Source organism: Gadus morhua, chromosome 9, assembly GCF_902167405.1.
Source record: "Gadus morhua chromosome 9, gadMor3.0, whole genome shotgun sequence".
Taxonomy (NCBI): Eukaryota; Metazoa; Chordata; class Actinopteri; order Gadiformes; family Gadidae; genus Gadus; species Gadus morhua.
In genome coordinates, this window is record NC_044056.1 from 17,153,303 (window position 1) to 17,168,993 (window position 15,691).

At 52.5% G+C, this 15,691-nt stretch overlaps 1 protein-coding gene across 6 annotated transcripts in view; it reads left to right on the forward strand.

Annotated features, from left to right (window-relative positions):
* The window catches only part of znf423 (zinc finger protein 423), a 110,706-nt gene that overhangs the window by 43,046 nt on the left and 51,969 nt on the right, over window positions 1-15,691 (forward strand). For 3 of the 6 annotated variants that reach the window (XM_030366954.1, XM_030366956.1, XM_030366959.1), the window contains exons 4-16: window positions 8,524-8,686; window positions 9,005-9,129; window positions 9,247-9,328; window positions 9,491-9,566; window positions 9,869-10,149; window positions 10,613-10,896; window positions 11,216-11,623; window positions 12,108-12,289; window positions 12,508-13,038; window positions 13,211-13,361; window positions 13,585-14,148; window positions 14,496-14,680; window positions 15,202-15,653. In XM_030366954.1, coding sequence (XP_030222814.1) covers window positions 8,524-8,686; window positions 9,005-9,129; window positions 9,247-9,328; window positions 9,491-9,566; window positions 9,869-10,149; window positions 10,613-10,896; window positions 11,216-11,623; window positions 12,108-12,289; window positions 12,508-13,038; window positions 13,211-13,361; window positions 13,585-14,148; window positions 14,496-14,680; window positions 15,202-15,653 — 3,484 coding nt within the window. The remainder of the gene's footprint in view (window positions 1-8,523; window positions 8,687-9,004; window positions 9,130-9,246; window positions 9,329-9,490; window positions 9,567-9,868; window positions 10,150-10,612; window positions 10,897-11,215; window positions 11,624-12,107; window positions 12,290-12,507; window positions 13,039-13,210; window positions 13,362-13,584; window positions 14,149-14,495; window positions 14,681-15,201; window positions 15,654-15,691) is intronic. The other 3 variants (XM_030366957.1, XM_030366960.1, XM_030366958.1) reach the window with 2 other exon arrangements.

Consider the following 15,691-nt stretch of genomic DNA (forward strand, 5'->3'; position numbering starts at 1 on the left):
CACACATGCACGCGCGCGCACGCACACGCACACACACACACAGCCAGGTGGCTGGAGAATAAATGTGTGTTTCTGTACACTAAAGTGGCAGTTTTTTCCGGTACAGTGGCTGTCAATCAAAGTCTACGGACCTTCAGTTGTATTTATTTTTATCTCCGTGTGGGATCTGCGTGTGAAAGACCTTGGCCTACCTATCCTAAATAGAGGTGTTAAATAAAATACATTGATTTATAATGATGCCTCAGACTTTAATATAATTTGACATGAAAAATAGAATATGCATTCTCTTCTTATTATGCCCCTCAAAATCTTTCGTGTGCTTTCTAATCTAGGTAATATCTAATATAAATGTTGTCAATTGTATACAATTAACAAAAGCTAGTTGTGTGAAAAGTAAGATGATGCATTCAATTTAAATCATTGTAGTGCCAGGTTACCACATAAACTGTGTCCCTTACACCCACTCACACTACGACATTGGAGAGTGATCCTCAGAGCGTGCCCTACAACTCCATCACCTCCCCACAGCAAAACAAACGGGCCTCCAAGCCCCTGTTGTAATGCTGCTCACCGTCTTTGTTTACACGGTGAGCGAAGGAACAGCGGCGGTTCAGCAGCGATCCTCTGCTCGCAGTCTTAGCATGCCCGTGCTGTCACGGTTGGTCCGGCTCCGCTGGAAAGACACGAATCAGCACGCACCGAGGTGCGACATGAATGTATTTTGTGGAAATGTAATGTTAATGGCAGACAGATTCCAGCGTCAACCTAAAAAGAAGGGCCCGAGAAACGGCTCAGTAACCGTTCGTTTGCGAGTTCACATATTGTGTGTGTGTGTGTGTGTACGTGAGTATCCCCATGTGTATCCTCTCCCTCTCTCTCTCCATGTCTCCCACCGTCTGTGCCTCTCCTCTCAGAGTGTGTCACTAATGGCAGGTCCAGGTGTTCTGCTCTGCTCTGCCCCTTCCCTGGGGGCCCTGTGTGGGTGTGTGTGTGTGTGTGTGTGTGTGTGTGTTCTACCCACTGGGGGTTTTAGGAGTAGTTGTGTGTGTAGGGGGCCGTCGGGGGGCCCAGGTCCTCCAGAAGGGAGCTGAGTTGAGGCGAGGCGGAGGGGAGCGGTGGGCTGGAGGTACCCGCCTCCCGCAGCCTGCTGCTGGCCCTCCCCTGGGCAGAGGACCCCCCACCCCCACAGCCCAACCGCACCCTAGGGATCCGGCTCGCTCCCTCTGTCTCTGGCTCTCTGGCTCAGTCTGTCTCTCTGGCTCAGTCTGTCTCTCTGGCTCAGTCTGTCTCTCTGGCTCAGTCTGTCTCTCTGGATCAATCTTTCTCTCTGGATCAATCTGTCTCTCTGGATCAATCTGTCTCTCTGGCTCAGTCTGTCTCTCTGGCTCAGTCTGTCTCTCTGGCTCAGTCTGTCTCTCTGGATCAGTCTGTCTCTCTCTGTCTCTCAACCAGTCTGTCTCTGTCGACCAGTCTGTCTCTCTCTGTCTCTCTCGACCAGTCTCTCTCTCTCCATCTCTGTCGATCAGCCTGTCTCTCTCTGTCTCTCGATCAGTCTGTCTCTCTCTGTCTCTCTCGACCAATCAGTCTCTCTCTGTCTCTGTCGACCAGTCTGTCTCTCTCTGTCTCTGTCGATCAGCCTGTCTCTCTCTCTCTCTCTCCTATTTGTCAACTGGGTGCAGTAGCCATATGCGAGTGTGTGTTTTGGTGCTTGTAACGGGTGCATAAAAGCCAGTTTGTTTGTACATTCGTACGTGTGTGTTTTGAACAACAAGCTCCAGCTGCCTGAATGACTTATTAATAAGTCCCAAGTACACAACGGTGAACTCAGGTGTGTGTTTGGTGAGAAAATAATTAAAGATCTGCATGTTAATGCGATGCACAGTGACGTTTTCCCCTCCGCATCTCACCCAACTACATCAACGCAGGCATGGATCCACACCATAAGGAAATATATACTATAATCTATCTCTCTGCTCATGAGTGTGCCTGATTCTGACTCAGGTGAGTGTGTTTCTAGGTTAGCAAGCTGTCTTTCTGTCCACCATCCTCATTTTTATAAATAGACAGAATAGCCGCTAGCTGGCCACTCTTTTGACGAGAGTGTGTATGAATGTGTGTGTGTGTGTGTGTGTGTGTGTGTGTGTGTGTGTGTGTGTGTGTGTGTGTGTGTGTGTGTGTGTGTGTGTGTGTGTGTGTGTGTGTGTGTGTGTGTGTGTGTGTGTGTGTGCCATCTGTTAGCCTGCATGAGTATCGGTGAATATGTGTTTATGTTTGTGTTTATGTTTGTGGAGTCTGTTTTTGTTAGTCTAACCCTCTGTGTACCAGCTGGTTCTTATTTCTGAGGTAGCAACGCAGAAGAGGGGGGGGGGGGGGGGGGGGTTTTGGGGGAATTTATGAAGCACAATAGGTTCATTAAGGGGGCTCTGTAGATGTATTTTATGGAGCACTAGGTGGCACAACATAGCAGGATATAGGGGTTAATCCTTGTGTGAGAAAGAGGATGTGTTAAGAGGAAGCAGATGCCAGCCCTGTGAATGCGTGTGCACGTTTGTTTTTGCACATAACTTCACGTGTGAGCGTGTGTGTGTTTGTGTGTGTGAGTGTGTACGCATCATAACTCCGGCATAGTTTTTTTGCTCTTTGTAGAACTCGTGTAGAACTGGTGGCTTCCTGAGGGACAGTATCCGTGCATGTTTGTTTTTTTCTACAGATTGATCGTAAGGATCATTCTCTATGACAAAGATGTCGATTAATGTCCTCCCATCAGTGTGCATGGGTTGTTCCACCAAAGAGCAGAGTACAGTACGCAGTTGACGCTAGGATGCGCCCAACATTACAGCTATCCCAGCTCGTGTCTAGACCCTCGTTCTGTGTCTGCTGAGCGGGGAGTCAAATGCAGTGCATCTGCCGGTTCAGACCCACATTTGTATTGCAGAGGGGGGTACATTTTGGCAGCATAACTGCGTTCTAACAACACAGCCAGGGGCTACATGCTAGCGTGCTGAGAATCAGGTTTGTTGTACTGTGTTGTGTGAGAACGCAACTAGAATACACACCTTTTATGTACTGTATATGCTGCAAAGATGTTAGAGTCTGTGTGTGTATCTGTGCGCGCGTGTTAGGGGGTAAACATGTCATCTGCCAGCCCCCCTTGTCCCGCCCCCTGCCCCTCACCTTCTGCCCTCCCACACACACACACACATTCGTACACACACACACACACACACACACACACACACACACACACACACACACACACACACACACACACACACACACACACACACACACACACACACACACACACACACACACACACACACACACACACACATTCGTGCATCCACGTTGCCCCATATGGAGCAGTTGGCGCCCAAAAGTGTCCGAAGCAGCCGGACCCATTCCCAGGGCAGAAGGTGAGGGTCCCCACAGCATGCACAGAATGTGTGTGTGTGTGTGTGTGTTCAACTGTCCTGTCCTCTAGGGCTCAAACCCAGGACAGTCTGCCATTTCGTCATTTCTATCGTCCTTGCTGCAGTGCATGTGTGTGTGTCCTAACAGACTGTGTCCCATGTGGCCCAGAAGTACAGAAGCAAAGGACTATGGGTCCTCTAGGCAAGGGCTAGTGTTGCAAGTGTGTGTGTGTGTGTGTGTGTGAGATCTCCGGCACCCAATTACATTGGCACAGTATTCTGAGCTTCGATTCCCAACGGCAGAGCCTTGTATGCCCAAACATGACCAATCCCGAGTGTTTTTGGTATATGCGTGGGCATGTGCATATGTGTGTCCGAGTAGGTGTGCATGTTCCGCACTGCCCAGCGTGAACCAAAGGGGAAGTTGTTTTTCTGCCCCCTATGGTGAGGCTGGGGTGGGTGTGTTTGTGTGTGTGTGTGTGTGTGTGAATGTTATGAGTGTTTGCATGTTATGTGTGTGGCCTGGGGGCATGGGAGGGGGCCTGGGGGGTGATGGAGGGAGAGAGGGAGGAGGGAGGGAGGGAGGGAGGGGGGGATGAAGGCAGGAATGGGAGGTCAGTGGAGGCCCAGCTGGGGAAGGAGGGTGTCCGAGCAGATTGCCCGTTACAAAGGTGGAACCCTGCTTCATGAGAGAGAGGGAGCAAGAGACAGAGAATATTAACAACAGTATAACAGGCATTCAATCACGAATGCCACACGCACTGTGGCTTAAAGCGTGGGAGGGGGGGGTCCACCCCACCTCTCCTCCCTTTGTATTCACACTTCAAAGTGAGGATGGGTGCGTTGCACTTGCACACCGTGATCTGGGTCTCTCTCTCTCTCTCTCTCTCTCTCTCTCTCTCTCTCTCTCTCTCTCTCTCTCTCTCTCTCTCTCTCTCTCTCTCTCTCTCTCTCTCTCTCTCTCTCTCTCTCTCTCTCTCTCTCTCTCTCTCTCTCTCTCTCTCTCTCTCTCTCTCTCTCTCTCTCTCTCTCTCTCTCTCTCTCTCTCTGGTGTTCAGTCCAGCCGGTCGCCTCTGAACTTGAGTCACCCATCAAAGAGGTCTGACGGACAGATGGAGCCATCAGTGTTCGCGTTACCGTGTGTGTGTGTGTGAGGGCGGCCGCCGTCTCGTCATTAGAGCATTCCGGCGCGCGGCCTCCTCTGCGTGGCGCGTGCAGCCGGGCCCATTAGAGCGGGACACACACTGGGGGCAGTGTGGGTGTGTTGGCGCGCGCATCTGCTCTCCGCCAGGTGGACCTGCGGCGGTCCGTTTACATCCCGGGTCGCCGGGCGCGTCCGGCCCCCTCTTCCCGCTCTAATTATGAAACACCCCGGTGTTCCCTCCTCCTCCCCTCCGCCTCCTCTCCCGAGTTCAGAGCGCCACGTCCATCTGGACGCCGCACCTATAGACGGGGCCCTCTGAGGAGGGCGAGGGAGAGAGGAGGACGGCGAGGAAGGGAAGGAACTACAACTGTAATGATTAGCTACATGAAAGGCCAGCGAGCGGATGGAGGCCGAAGAGTGCGAGGGAGACTGCCGCGGCTCTGGGAGAGTGCGAGGGGGACGGGGGAGGTGTGTGTGTGTGTGTGTGTGTGTGTGTGTGGGGGGCGGGCTGAAGAGGGGTAGTGGTGTAGCGGGAGGGATTAGCAACAGTTCCTTCGTTTTTTCTCTCTCCGTGGATCTCCTCTTGGAAGTGGGGGGGTTGGGGGGGGGGGGGGGGGGTTAGGACACACAGTGTGTGTCGGCCTCCACCCGTCCCCCGTCTCCGTCTCTTCTTTCTTTTCTCTTCTCTTTCTTTCTCTTCTGCTGCCTTTTCTCTGCCTCCCCCAACCCCCCGCCCCCCGCCCCCACCCCACCCCCGAGCCCATCACCTGCCATGTCTTCTCTCCTCCCGAGGCTTCTTCCAATTTAACTTTTCGCTCCAGCTTTTCCTTCTGCGGCCTGCACCGTCTCCCCCCCACCAACGCCCCCCTCCCCATCCTCAGTCTGCGGCCCGGCCTTGTCTTGCGGGGTCCCCATGCGGCGGTCCAACAAAGGCACCGTTAAAAAGCCGTGTGATCCTCCATTTTAGCGCCAGCCACGCTAGTCAGAGGATTAGGGCTCTTTAATGATGATAATCCCCCCCCTCCATCCTACGCCAGCCCCTCCCCCTCCTCCACCCCCTGAAGTGATTTCTCACCCTCGTCTCACTCGCCCCTATCTATCTGTCTGTCTGTCTGTCTGTCTCTCGGCCTGTCTGTCTGTCCCTCTGTCCCTCTGTCCGTCTCTCTCACTTCCGTAATGTCAAGCAGCATTCCATTCCACGACTTGCAGTTAAACGTGTTTTCCGTAAAAGATGAACATCTGTACAAAAAAAATTAAATCACTTAGTTTTGATTGTCACCAGAAGTGTCCTAATTTTTTCCATAATAATATACCCAAACTAAGAAAACCTTTTTCTGTGTGTGTGTGTGTGTGTATTTTGAATGCATGCGAGTATTTGTTTTTGGGTAAACGTATCTCGTGTAAGAGAATGCGGGTATGTGTCTGTGAGAGAGTAAGCTCAAAGACTTGTTGGGGCCCCATTGAGTCTCTCTCTTTCTCTGGTCATTGTTCAGTCAATCCCCTCTGACGCATAGAGAGAAGGAGGGATACCAAGTTTATATATGGTATCTGCATCATGCACGCACGCACACACGCACGCAAACAGAAGCCAAAATGAAATAAAACCTATCCTCTTGTGTCTTTAAACAATCTTGGTCAGCAACGTCATCTCCCCTCCACGTGAATATGGAGAGAAGTTCAAACAGCCACGTGATTTTTCCAGATCGAACCCATCAGGAATTCAAATCCCAGAACAATGAGGTCAATTAGTCTAACTTTTTCCGCCAAATGTTCCTAGAAAATGTGTTGATGAAGCACACCCCACTGTTATGCAACATGCGTATGCGGCAGTGCTGGGTATTAGAAAACAGCAAGCGTGACAGTTCCCCTTAAGGTGAGAGGCATCATGCTTGTGGCCACCAGCTGTAATTTGTGTTTCTGTGTATCTAATTATAACTTGGTGACTCTTACAGATATAATGTATCGCACCACTACATCCAATAGAAAGAGTTTACTTGGTTTAAAGACTGTGTAAATGTAGCTATTGGGAGATCTGGCCAAAAAGAGATTATCCTGAGAGCACTGCACATTGGGCCGTCTAACCCAGGTACTTTGCCAGGAAACTAGTAAAATAAAATCCAAACTAACCAAAGAAAGTGTGTTAAAAGCAAGAAAAATGACTACTAGATCGCCTCCTCTATAACATATTAAAAACAACTGAACTGCCCCTCTCTGCGTCAGGACTAGAGGTTGCAGAGGGTTTTTGGTAGATTGCGGAAGTTTCAGCAGATTAGTTCTCCCCGAAATACTTGCCTCATGATGAAGCCAATCCCTTCCATCATAGAGGACTACAACATAGTCACCTTTCCAGAGCACTGGAGCTCTTTCTATAACCCTCTTTATATTTATTTCCTTTCCTCTCATGTCACATCTTTTATCCTCTCTGTCTTGTGCCTGTGTGTGTGTGTGTGTGTGTGTGTGTGTGTGTGTGTGTGTGTGTGTGTGTGTGTGTGTGTGTGTGTGTGTGTGTGTGTGTGTGTGTGTGTGTGTGTGTGTGTGTGTGTGTCTGTCTCCCTCCCTCTCTCTCTGTCTACCTCCACCCCCCGCAAGTTTCTTTCTGTTACAGGGCTCCGTGTTGACATCTCTATTCTCTATATTTTCTTAAGCCCTGCCTCATTTCCCTTTCGCTCCCAGACAAATTTATAATTCATGCTTTGACTTTTTATTTTTTCATCATTTTTATCTTACCCCCAGCCCCCTGCGATGTTCTATTTGCTCATCGCAGCGCCTACATTTTCCCACCAATCGATTCATCACTACGAGCTTTACTAACCGCTGTACGCCAGCCCAGGCTGTACAACATTCTACCTCTCTCGCTCACGCTCACACAAACCCTGCATGGGTTGAAGTTAAGGGAACACGCTTCGTGTCCTTGTGTTCCCTGGAAGGTTTTATCCCCAGGCTATCTATTGGTCTATGTTTATAAGGACAACCTACTTCAACCAATTCTCTCTCTCTCTCTCTCTCTCTCTCTCTCTCTCTCTCTCTCTCTCTCTCTCTCTCTCTCTCTCTCTCTCTCTCTCTCTCTCTCTCTCTCTCTCTCTCTCTCTCTCTCTCTCTCTCTCTCTCTCTCTCTCTCTCTCTCTCTCTCTCTCTCTCTCTCTCTCTCTCCACCCCCCCTGATCACAGTTCCTGGCCATTTCAATCTGCCAGTACACTAATGAAAATATGATGAGCTGGATCTCCAGTTGTCCCCTGGGCTGCGCGTTGGGGACGGGTGGTGACGGTGGTTGGGCCAAGGGGGGGAAGGGAGGGATGGAACGAGGCACGGCCCCAGAGGGAGGGTGATGGGAGAGAAAATACACTGTGTCCTTATTTCTGAGCTCCGTCGGGATACATACTTCTTGGAGCTTTCTATTTAGATGTTGCTGCTGTTGAGAGAGAAAGAGGGAGCGAGAGATAGAATGAGAGAGAGAGAGGGATTATTATTATGCATGTGTGTGTCTAATTCATTCTCTCCCCGTGTCTGACATCCTCATTTTCTTCCCGTGTGTGTCCCGTTTTTCCTCACCCTTACACCCTCCTACTTCTCCTGGTATAAACGACACATGAAAAAACGACATGTTTATAGATGCTATTAATTAATATGTAAAACTAATTAGGTATCTACATATTTTGTCTCCTATTTCCACTCTTTCTCTCTATGGCTCTCTGTCACTCTTTCTCTCTATGGCTCTCTGTCACTCTTTCTCTCTATGGCTCTCTGTCACTCTGTCTCTCTATGGCTCTCTGTCACTCTTTCTCTCTATGGCTCTCTGTCACTCTTTCTCTCTATGGCTCTCTGTCACTCTTTCTCTCTATGGCTCTCTGTCACTCTTTCTCTCTATGGCTCTATATCTCTCTCTATGGCTCTATCTCTCTCTTTCTCTCTATGGCTCTATATCTCTCTCTTTCTCTCTATCTCTCTCTCTCCTCTCTTTGTGTCAGATGGTGAAGACGACCCCGCCGGTCTCAACTGGGTGCCCTCTTCCCCGTCCAGCAAGGACATGGCCTCCCCCTCCCAGCACGGCTGCGGTGACCTGGGCCCCGGTGAGGAGGAGGGGGGCGCCGGCCTGCCCTACCCCTGCCAGTTCTGCGACAAGTCTTTCAGGTGAGCAACAGACACACACACACACACACACACACACACAGGTTTACTGCTACCTGCTATCATGCAGGTTACCGCTTTACTGCTAGCCACCTTTTGCATTACCTCACCCTTACTTGACAAAGCTATCTCCTACTCTGCTAACGCCATCTTCTCTTCCTTCTCCCCAATCTACTATTTTGTCTGTCTGTCTGTCTGTCTGTCTGTCTGTCTGTCTGTCTGTCTGTCTGTCTGTCTGTCTGTCTGTCTGTCTGTCTGTCTGTCTGTCTGTCTGTCTGTCTGTCTGTCTGTCTGTCTGTCTGTCTGTCTCTCCTCTCTCAGTCGTCTGAGCTACCTGAAGCGCCACGAGCAGATCCACAGTGACAAGCTGCCCTTCAAGTGCACCTTCTGCAGCCGGCTGTTCAAGCACAAGAGGAGCAGAGACCGCCACGTCAAGCTGCACACAGGTCAGTTCAGTTCAGCCAAAGACAAGGATGCAAATGATTGAAATCAGATTATATGTCTATGATTCTACTATTCAGATTATTCATTTTAATTACCTTATTTCTTTCTGCCTGCTGCAGGTGACAAGAAGTACAGCTGTCAGGAGTGTGAGGCGGCCTTCTCTCGCTCCGACCATCTCAAGATTCACCTCAAGACTCACAGGTGAGCGCCGCTGCTGACCAACTGGTTGAACACAGTCGTCCTTTCCCCTTTATCAACTACAACGAATACGATAGTGCTTTGTATGATGAGCCGGCGGAGCTGGCCCTCCAGACCCTGTCCCTGTGATCTCCGTCACCGTGTCCCCCTGCTCTCCCTCCACAGCTCCAGCAAGCCCTTCAAGTGCAGCGTGTGCAAGCGTGGCTTCTCTTCCACCTCCTCACTGCAGAGCCACATGCAGGTATACAGACACGTCGACAGCAGGGCAGGGTTGCACCTTGGCTCAGCGCCGGCCCGCCTAGTTTGCTGATTCATCGTCGCAGGGTTTAATATGTGGTTTTCCTTGTGGACTGTTTTCGAGCCAGCCAAAAAATCGACAGACCAAACAATTGTTTTAGTCTGTAACCCTGAATTGTGTTACCTGCCAAATCCACCTGCCATTGGCTGGTGTTCATTTTGGACCGTGTGTGTACATCCTCAACCAAAAGCGGTGCTCAAACCCGGCGCTCACCTCAGCGTACCTGTACCTGTGCATCCCCGCAGGCTCACCGCAAGAACCGAGAGCACCTGGCCCTGAGGGCGGAGCGGGACGGGGGCCGGAAGGGCGGCGGCGGCGAGGGGGACCTGGACCAGGACCTCTACATGTGTGACTACTGCGAGGAGACCTTCAGCCAGACGGACGAGCTGGAGAGACACGTGCTGACCCGCCACCCCCAGCTGTCGGACCGCGCCGACCTGCAGTGCATCCACTGTCCCGAGATCTTCCTGGACGAGGCGTCGCTGCTCACCCACATCGAGGCGCAGCACGCCAACCGCAAGCACAAGTAGGGGAGCAGCGCCGGGGCCTCTGGGTCTGTTCCCACCGCTAGAGGAGGGGGGGGGGGGAGAGAGGCTAGAGTTTGAAAAGAGAGGGTGTAGAATAGACGAGAGGAAGATCTGAAACTAACACTGAGTGAGGCACAGTCAGCATTTCAAGCATTAATTGCTGACGGATTGCGTTGGCGTTTCTTGCAAATGGCTCTCAAATAAAAGCTTTTAAATCCTACAAAACCTGAAGCAGCTGTAATGCTCTTCATGATCAATTGAAAACCACTAGAAAATAACAATTTAGTTATTTTGTTTTACAGCGTTTTCTATTTGCCATCCTAGTCTACAGTATAATGGTTGGAGAGAGGGGGAGAGGGGGAGAGGGGGGGAGGGAGGGAGAGGGAGAGCGTGTGTGTTGGGAGCATGGAAGCCCAGTTTGCATTGACTCACTTATTGTGTTCCTCTGGTTCCTCCACCCAGGTGCCCGGTCTGTCTGGAACAGTTCCCCTCCGTGGAGGATGTCTACTGCCACCTGGACAGCCACCGCCAGCCTGACTCGTCCAATCACAGCGCGGCCAGCCCGGACCCGGCGCTGGGCAGTGTGGCGTCCATGAGCTCGGCCACGCCCGACTCCAGCGCCAGCCTGGAGAGGGGCTCCACGCCCGACTCCATCCTGAAGACCGGCCGGGCCGCGGAGCGAGGCCGCCGGCGGGGCGCGGAGAGCGGGGAAGACTTGGTGCTGAACCTGGGTCATCTTGCCGCAGGTACCGCAGCACGATGGACCCGCCTGACCATGCTTAAGTTCTCCAGTTAGTTTGAATATGAGATGGTTATTAGAAGATGAATCCTATTTGTTAACTGACTCATTGAATACCTCTGGCCAACATAATTTAGGAGATGCACCAATTCAACCAATCAGAATCATTCCTTGTTTAAACCTACCTTTGCCATAGCGATTATGCGGCGTTATCTACGGTCTGTGTACCGTGATGCGTGGAGCTCATCCTACCATGAGAGGTAGCGTCTTGGTGAACCTCCCCGTCTTGTGTCCCTTCCCCCCCCCCCCCCCCCCCCCTTCCTCAGGTGGGCACTGGTCCAAGGTCACCTACTCCTGCCCCTACTGCTCCAAGAGGGACTTCCACAGCCTGGCGGTGCTGGAGATCCACCTGAAGACCATCCACGCCGACAAGCCCCAGCAGAGCCACACGTGCCAGCTGTGTCTGGACACGCTGCCCACCCTCTACAACCTCAACGAGCACGTGCGCAAGGCTCACCGGGGCAACGGGGGCGGCGGCGGCGGTGGCGGCGGGGGTCCGGTGGCCACGGCGGCCGCGGCCTTCCCCCTGCTGCAGTTCACCAACGTGTCGGCGTTCCACTGCAACTACTGCCCCGACATGTTCGGAGACATCAACTCCCTGCAGGAGCACATCCGTGTGTCCCACTGCCTCCCCGGGGGGGTCATGGCCGGCTCCACCACGCTAGGTGGGTTCGGTAGGCATAAACACCATTTTCTATTTCTTACATTCATGGCGGGGGGCCTTCTTTATCTGCCGGCCGTCTTGGGGTTAAACAATGGCTGGGTTGGAGGGGGAACCGAATGCGGAATGCGTGGTTGGAATAAGATACAAGCGATACGATGGGTTGGTTGTGAATATGGCTTATGGTCTGCCTTTCTCTGTCACCAGAAAGCATAGCCTTTTAATTGTAATCACATTCAGTTTAAATGTATTTGGGATATGTCTATTTAACCTCTGAAATAGCAAGTCTGTCAATTTTAGCTGGAATTGTAACATTTGAGTTTTGAATTTTAGATTTGCTGGTTAGTTAAATGGTTAGTTATTTAGTAAGACACATATTTTCCTCTGTTGGTGCCATATTGTGTCATGTTGAAAGTCCTCAGCTAATTGAGCTGTGACGATCTCGCAATAGAATTACTGCGCTCTGATTGGATTATCCTTGCCTCACCCTATCCCAGAGGGGAACCACGCCTTCTTCTGCAACCAGTGCTCCATGGGCTTCCTGACGGAGTCGTCGCTGACGGAGCACATCCAGCAGACCCACTGCAACTCTGCTCTGGGGGGAGGGGCTGCGTCAGGCGGGGGCGTGACCAAACTGGAGTCCCCGGTGCTTCAGTCTGCCTCTCAGTCCTTCATGGAGGTCAGGGATCACACTCCACACTGGACTACTTACTACGTACACAATGTTTAGAGATTTGTTATCGCAGATATTGTGGCTTAAAGCTGTTTTCCCCCCCCAAGGCATGTAAACATAATGCATGCTTTTTACACTAATGATTTTTCTATTTGGATCAATTTCATGAATAATGCTTTTGTTGGGATCTATACTTAACAGTGGCTCTGATGGTCTGTGCGCAGGTCTACTCCTGCCCGTACTGCACCAACTCCCCCATCTTCGGCTCCCTGCTCAAGCTCACCAAGCACATCAAGGAGAACCACAAGAACATCCCTCTGGCCAACAACAAGCGGCAGGCCAAGATGGCGGACCTGAGCCCCGCCTCCTCCGACGTGGAGATCTCCTCGCCCAAGCGTCACCGGTTCGGCGGCGACTCGGCCGGCTCCAACGGCGACTACCCCTGCAACCAGTGCGACCAGCGCTTCTCCAGCTTCGAGGGCTTCCAGGCCCACCTCAAGTCCCACCTGGAGCAGCTGCTGCGGCGGCAGTCCTGCCCGCAGTGCAACAAGGAGGACTTTGAGTCGCAGGAGGCCCTGCTGCAGCACCTGACGGTGCACTACACCACCACCTCCACGCAGTACGTGTGCGAGAGCTGCGACAAGCAGTTCACCTCGGTGGACGACCTGCAGAAGCATCTGCTGGACATGCACACCTTCGTGCTGTACCACTGCACCCTGTGCCAGGAGGTGTTCGACTCCAAGGTGTCAATACAGGTAAAGCCATCGCCTCGTTCAGTGCTTCATTATGTTAATGTGTCCTTTGCATAAAAACAGAAGGTTTGCAGGTTCTTTTTTAACGTCATCTTACCGAAATCAAATACATCGTTAGTCTATTGCAACGATTGCCGTCTCCTGCACTCTCCCGCTCACTCGCTCTCTCCCCCAGGTGCACCTGGCGGTGAAACACAGCAACGAGAAGAAGATGTTCCGGTGCACGGCGTGCGCATGGGACTTCCGGAAGGAGTCAGACTTGCAGCTCCACGTCAAGCACAGCCACCTGGGCCAGAGCAACATTCTCCCGGGGGGCATCAGCGCAGGTACAGCCGCTGACACACGCATGGAAGTGGAGAGTGAGGATGGCGAGAGTAAGGGTGGACGGAGCGATGGTTTGAATGATGCATTGATGCATCAGTGGATGTAAACAGGAACATCTGAAAACCATACCCTACATAACTGTAGAGAAAGGCGTAAGGGTATTAAGTATTAACCTTTAACCTTCTAATCTGCCTCTAACGGACTCCCGCCCCCCCCTCTCCACAGGACTAAAGCCTCGCAAGTGCATCTTCTGCGGGGAGACGTTCGGGACCGAGGTGGAGCTCCAGTGCCACATCACCACGCACAGCAAGAAGTTCAACTGCCGCTTCTGCGGCAAGGCCTTCCAGGCCATCACCCTGCTGGAGCGCCATCTGCGGGAGAAGCACTGCATGACGGACGGCGGGAACGTCATCACCTGCAACAGCAGCGGCGCCGGCAGCCAGAACGGCACGCCCAACGGCGTGGCGCAGCCCTCCAACAAGCGCGGCGGCGGCGGGGGCGGGCCCACCGGGAACGGGGGCGGGGCCGAGAGGACCTCAGTGGCGGCAGCGGAGCAGGCGGACCTCCAGAACATGATGCTGAAGAACGCGGCGGCGGCGGCAGCCGCCGCCGCAGGGGGGGGAGGGGAGGCGGCCAACAGCCACGAGGCCAGCGGCGGGGAGGAGGAGCTGGACAACGCCGAGCCCATGTACGCCTGCGACATCTGCGGCGCGGCGTACACCATGGAGTCCCTGCTGCAGAACCACCGCCTGCGAGACCACAACATCCGCCCCGGGGAGGACGACGCGGGTAAAGGGCCCCCCCGCCTCACTGCCTCACTCCGGCGTATAGGTTCTAAGAGAGGGAGGGTTCAAATGAGTGGTTGGTTACCACATGATGTCGTGTTATTGCAGTGCAAAAATAATTGCAGAATTGCATGCATCCCCCGCTCAATATAAAATTAGAATGAATTCATTCATCAAGGGTTTACAATCTTATTATACTGACTTAAGACTGTATTACTGATGTAGGCCCACATTGGTGAATCCATCGCAGTAATGGTTTATGATAATGTATTTCCTACTGTCCACATTGTGGAATCGCTCAGTCCATGGCAAACAGGGTGGGACTCTGAACTTTGGCTCTCTGTTTGCCAGGCACTCGCAAGAAGAAGGCCGACTTCATCAAGGGGAACCACAAGTGCAACGTCTGCTCCCGCACCTTCTTCTCCGAGAGCGGCCTGCGGGAGCACGCGCAGACGCACCGCGGCCCCGCCAAACACTACATGTGCCCCATCTGTGGAGAACGATTCCCCTCCCTGCTGACGCTCACCGAACACAAGGTCCGTCCCATCACCGACACTCTCTGCTTGTCGTCTCGTGTGTGTGTGTGTGTGTGTGTGTGTGTGTGGTATTGTTTTACAAGGATGGTTTATTTTTAGGAGGTACATTTCGTGCCTAGGAGTCGATTGTTTCTATTTGTTCTCATGTGTGTTTTGTATGCCCTCGGTGTATACTGATTTACTCTCCTCGTTCAATGCCATGTATAATTGACCCAATGCCCTCTTGTCCGAGCATTAGACGTATATCTTTCTCTTTAGATCACCAGGCGCCATTTGGGCTATCCTGAAACTAATGACAGATTCACACTAACCGTAGAGCCAAAGCTCTCTTCAGAGAGTCTATTTTCTTTTAAACGACAACAATTATATACGTCACCCACACACACCCACATAGGAAAATACATACATACAGTAAAAACACAAGAACACCATTTCCAGAAATACTGACCTGACCTGATTCACGGTCGTTTTTATGCCACAAACACAGTGTCCGTAATCCGCTGTCGTCCCCCGTTCCGCAGGTTACCCACAGCAAGAGTCTGGACACGGGGACGTGTCGCATCTGCAAGATGCCACTGCAGAGCGAGGAGGAGTTCATCGAGCACTGCCAGATGCACCCCGACCTGCGCAACTCGCTCACGGGCTTCCGCTGCGTGGTCTGCATGCAGACGGTCACCTCCACGCTGGAGCTCAAGATCCACGGCACCTTCCACATGCAGAAGCTGTCGGCCGGGGCCACGCTGGGGGGAGGAGGAGGAGGAGGAGGAACCGGAACAGGAGGAGGAGGAGCTGGAGGAGGGGGGGTGGGCGCTGGCAGCGGCTCCACCTCTTCGTCGCCCAACGGGGCTCTGATGCAGCAACACAAGTCCTACAAGTGCGCCCTGTGTCTCAAGGAGTTCAAGAACAAGGGCGAGCTGGTGAAGCTGGACGTCAACGGCCTGCCCTACGGCCTGTGCGCCAGCTGCATGACCAGGTAGGAGGGGCCGTCTGTCTGCGGTGACCAATGACGCC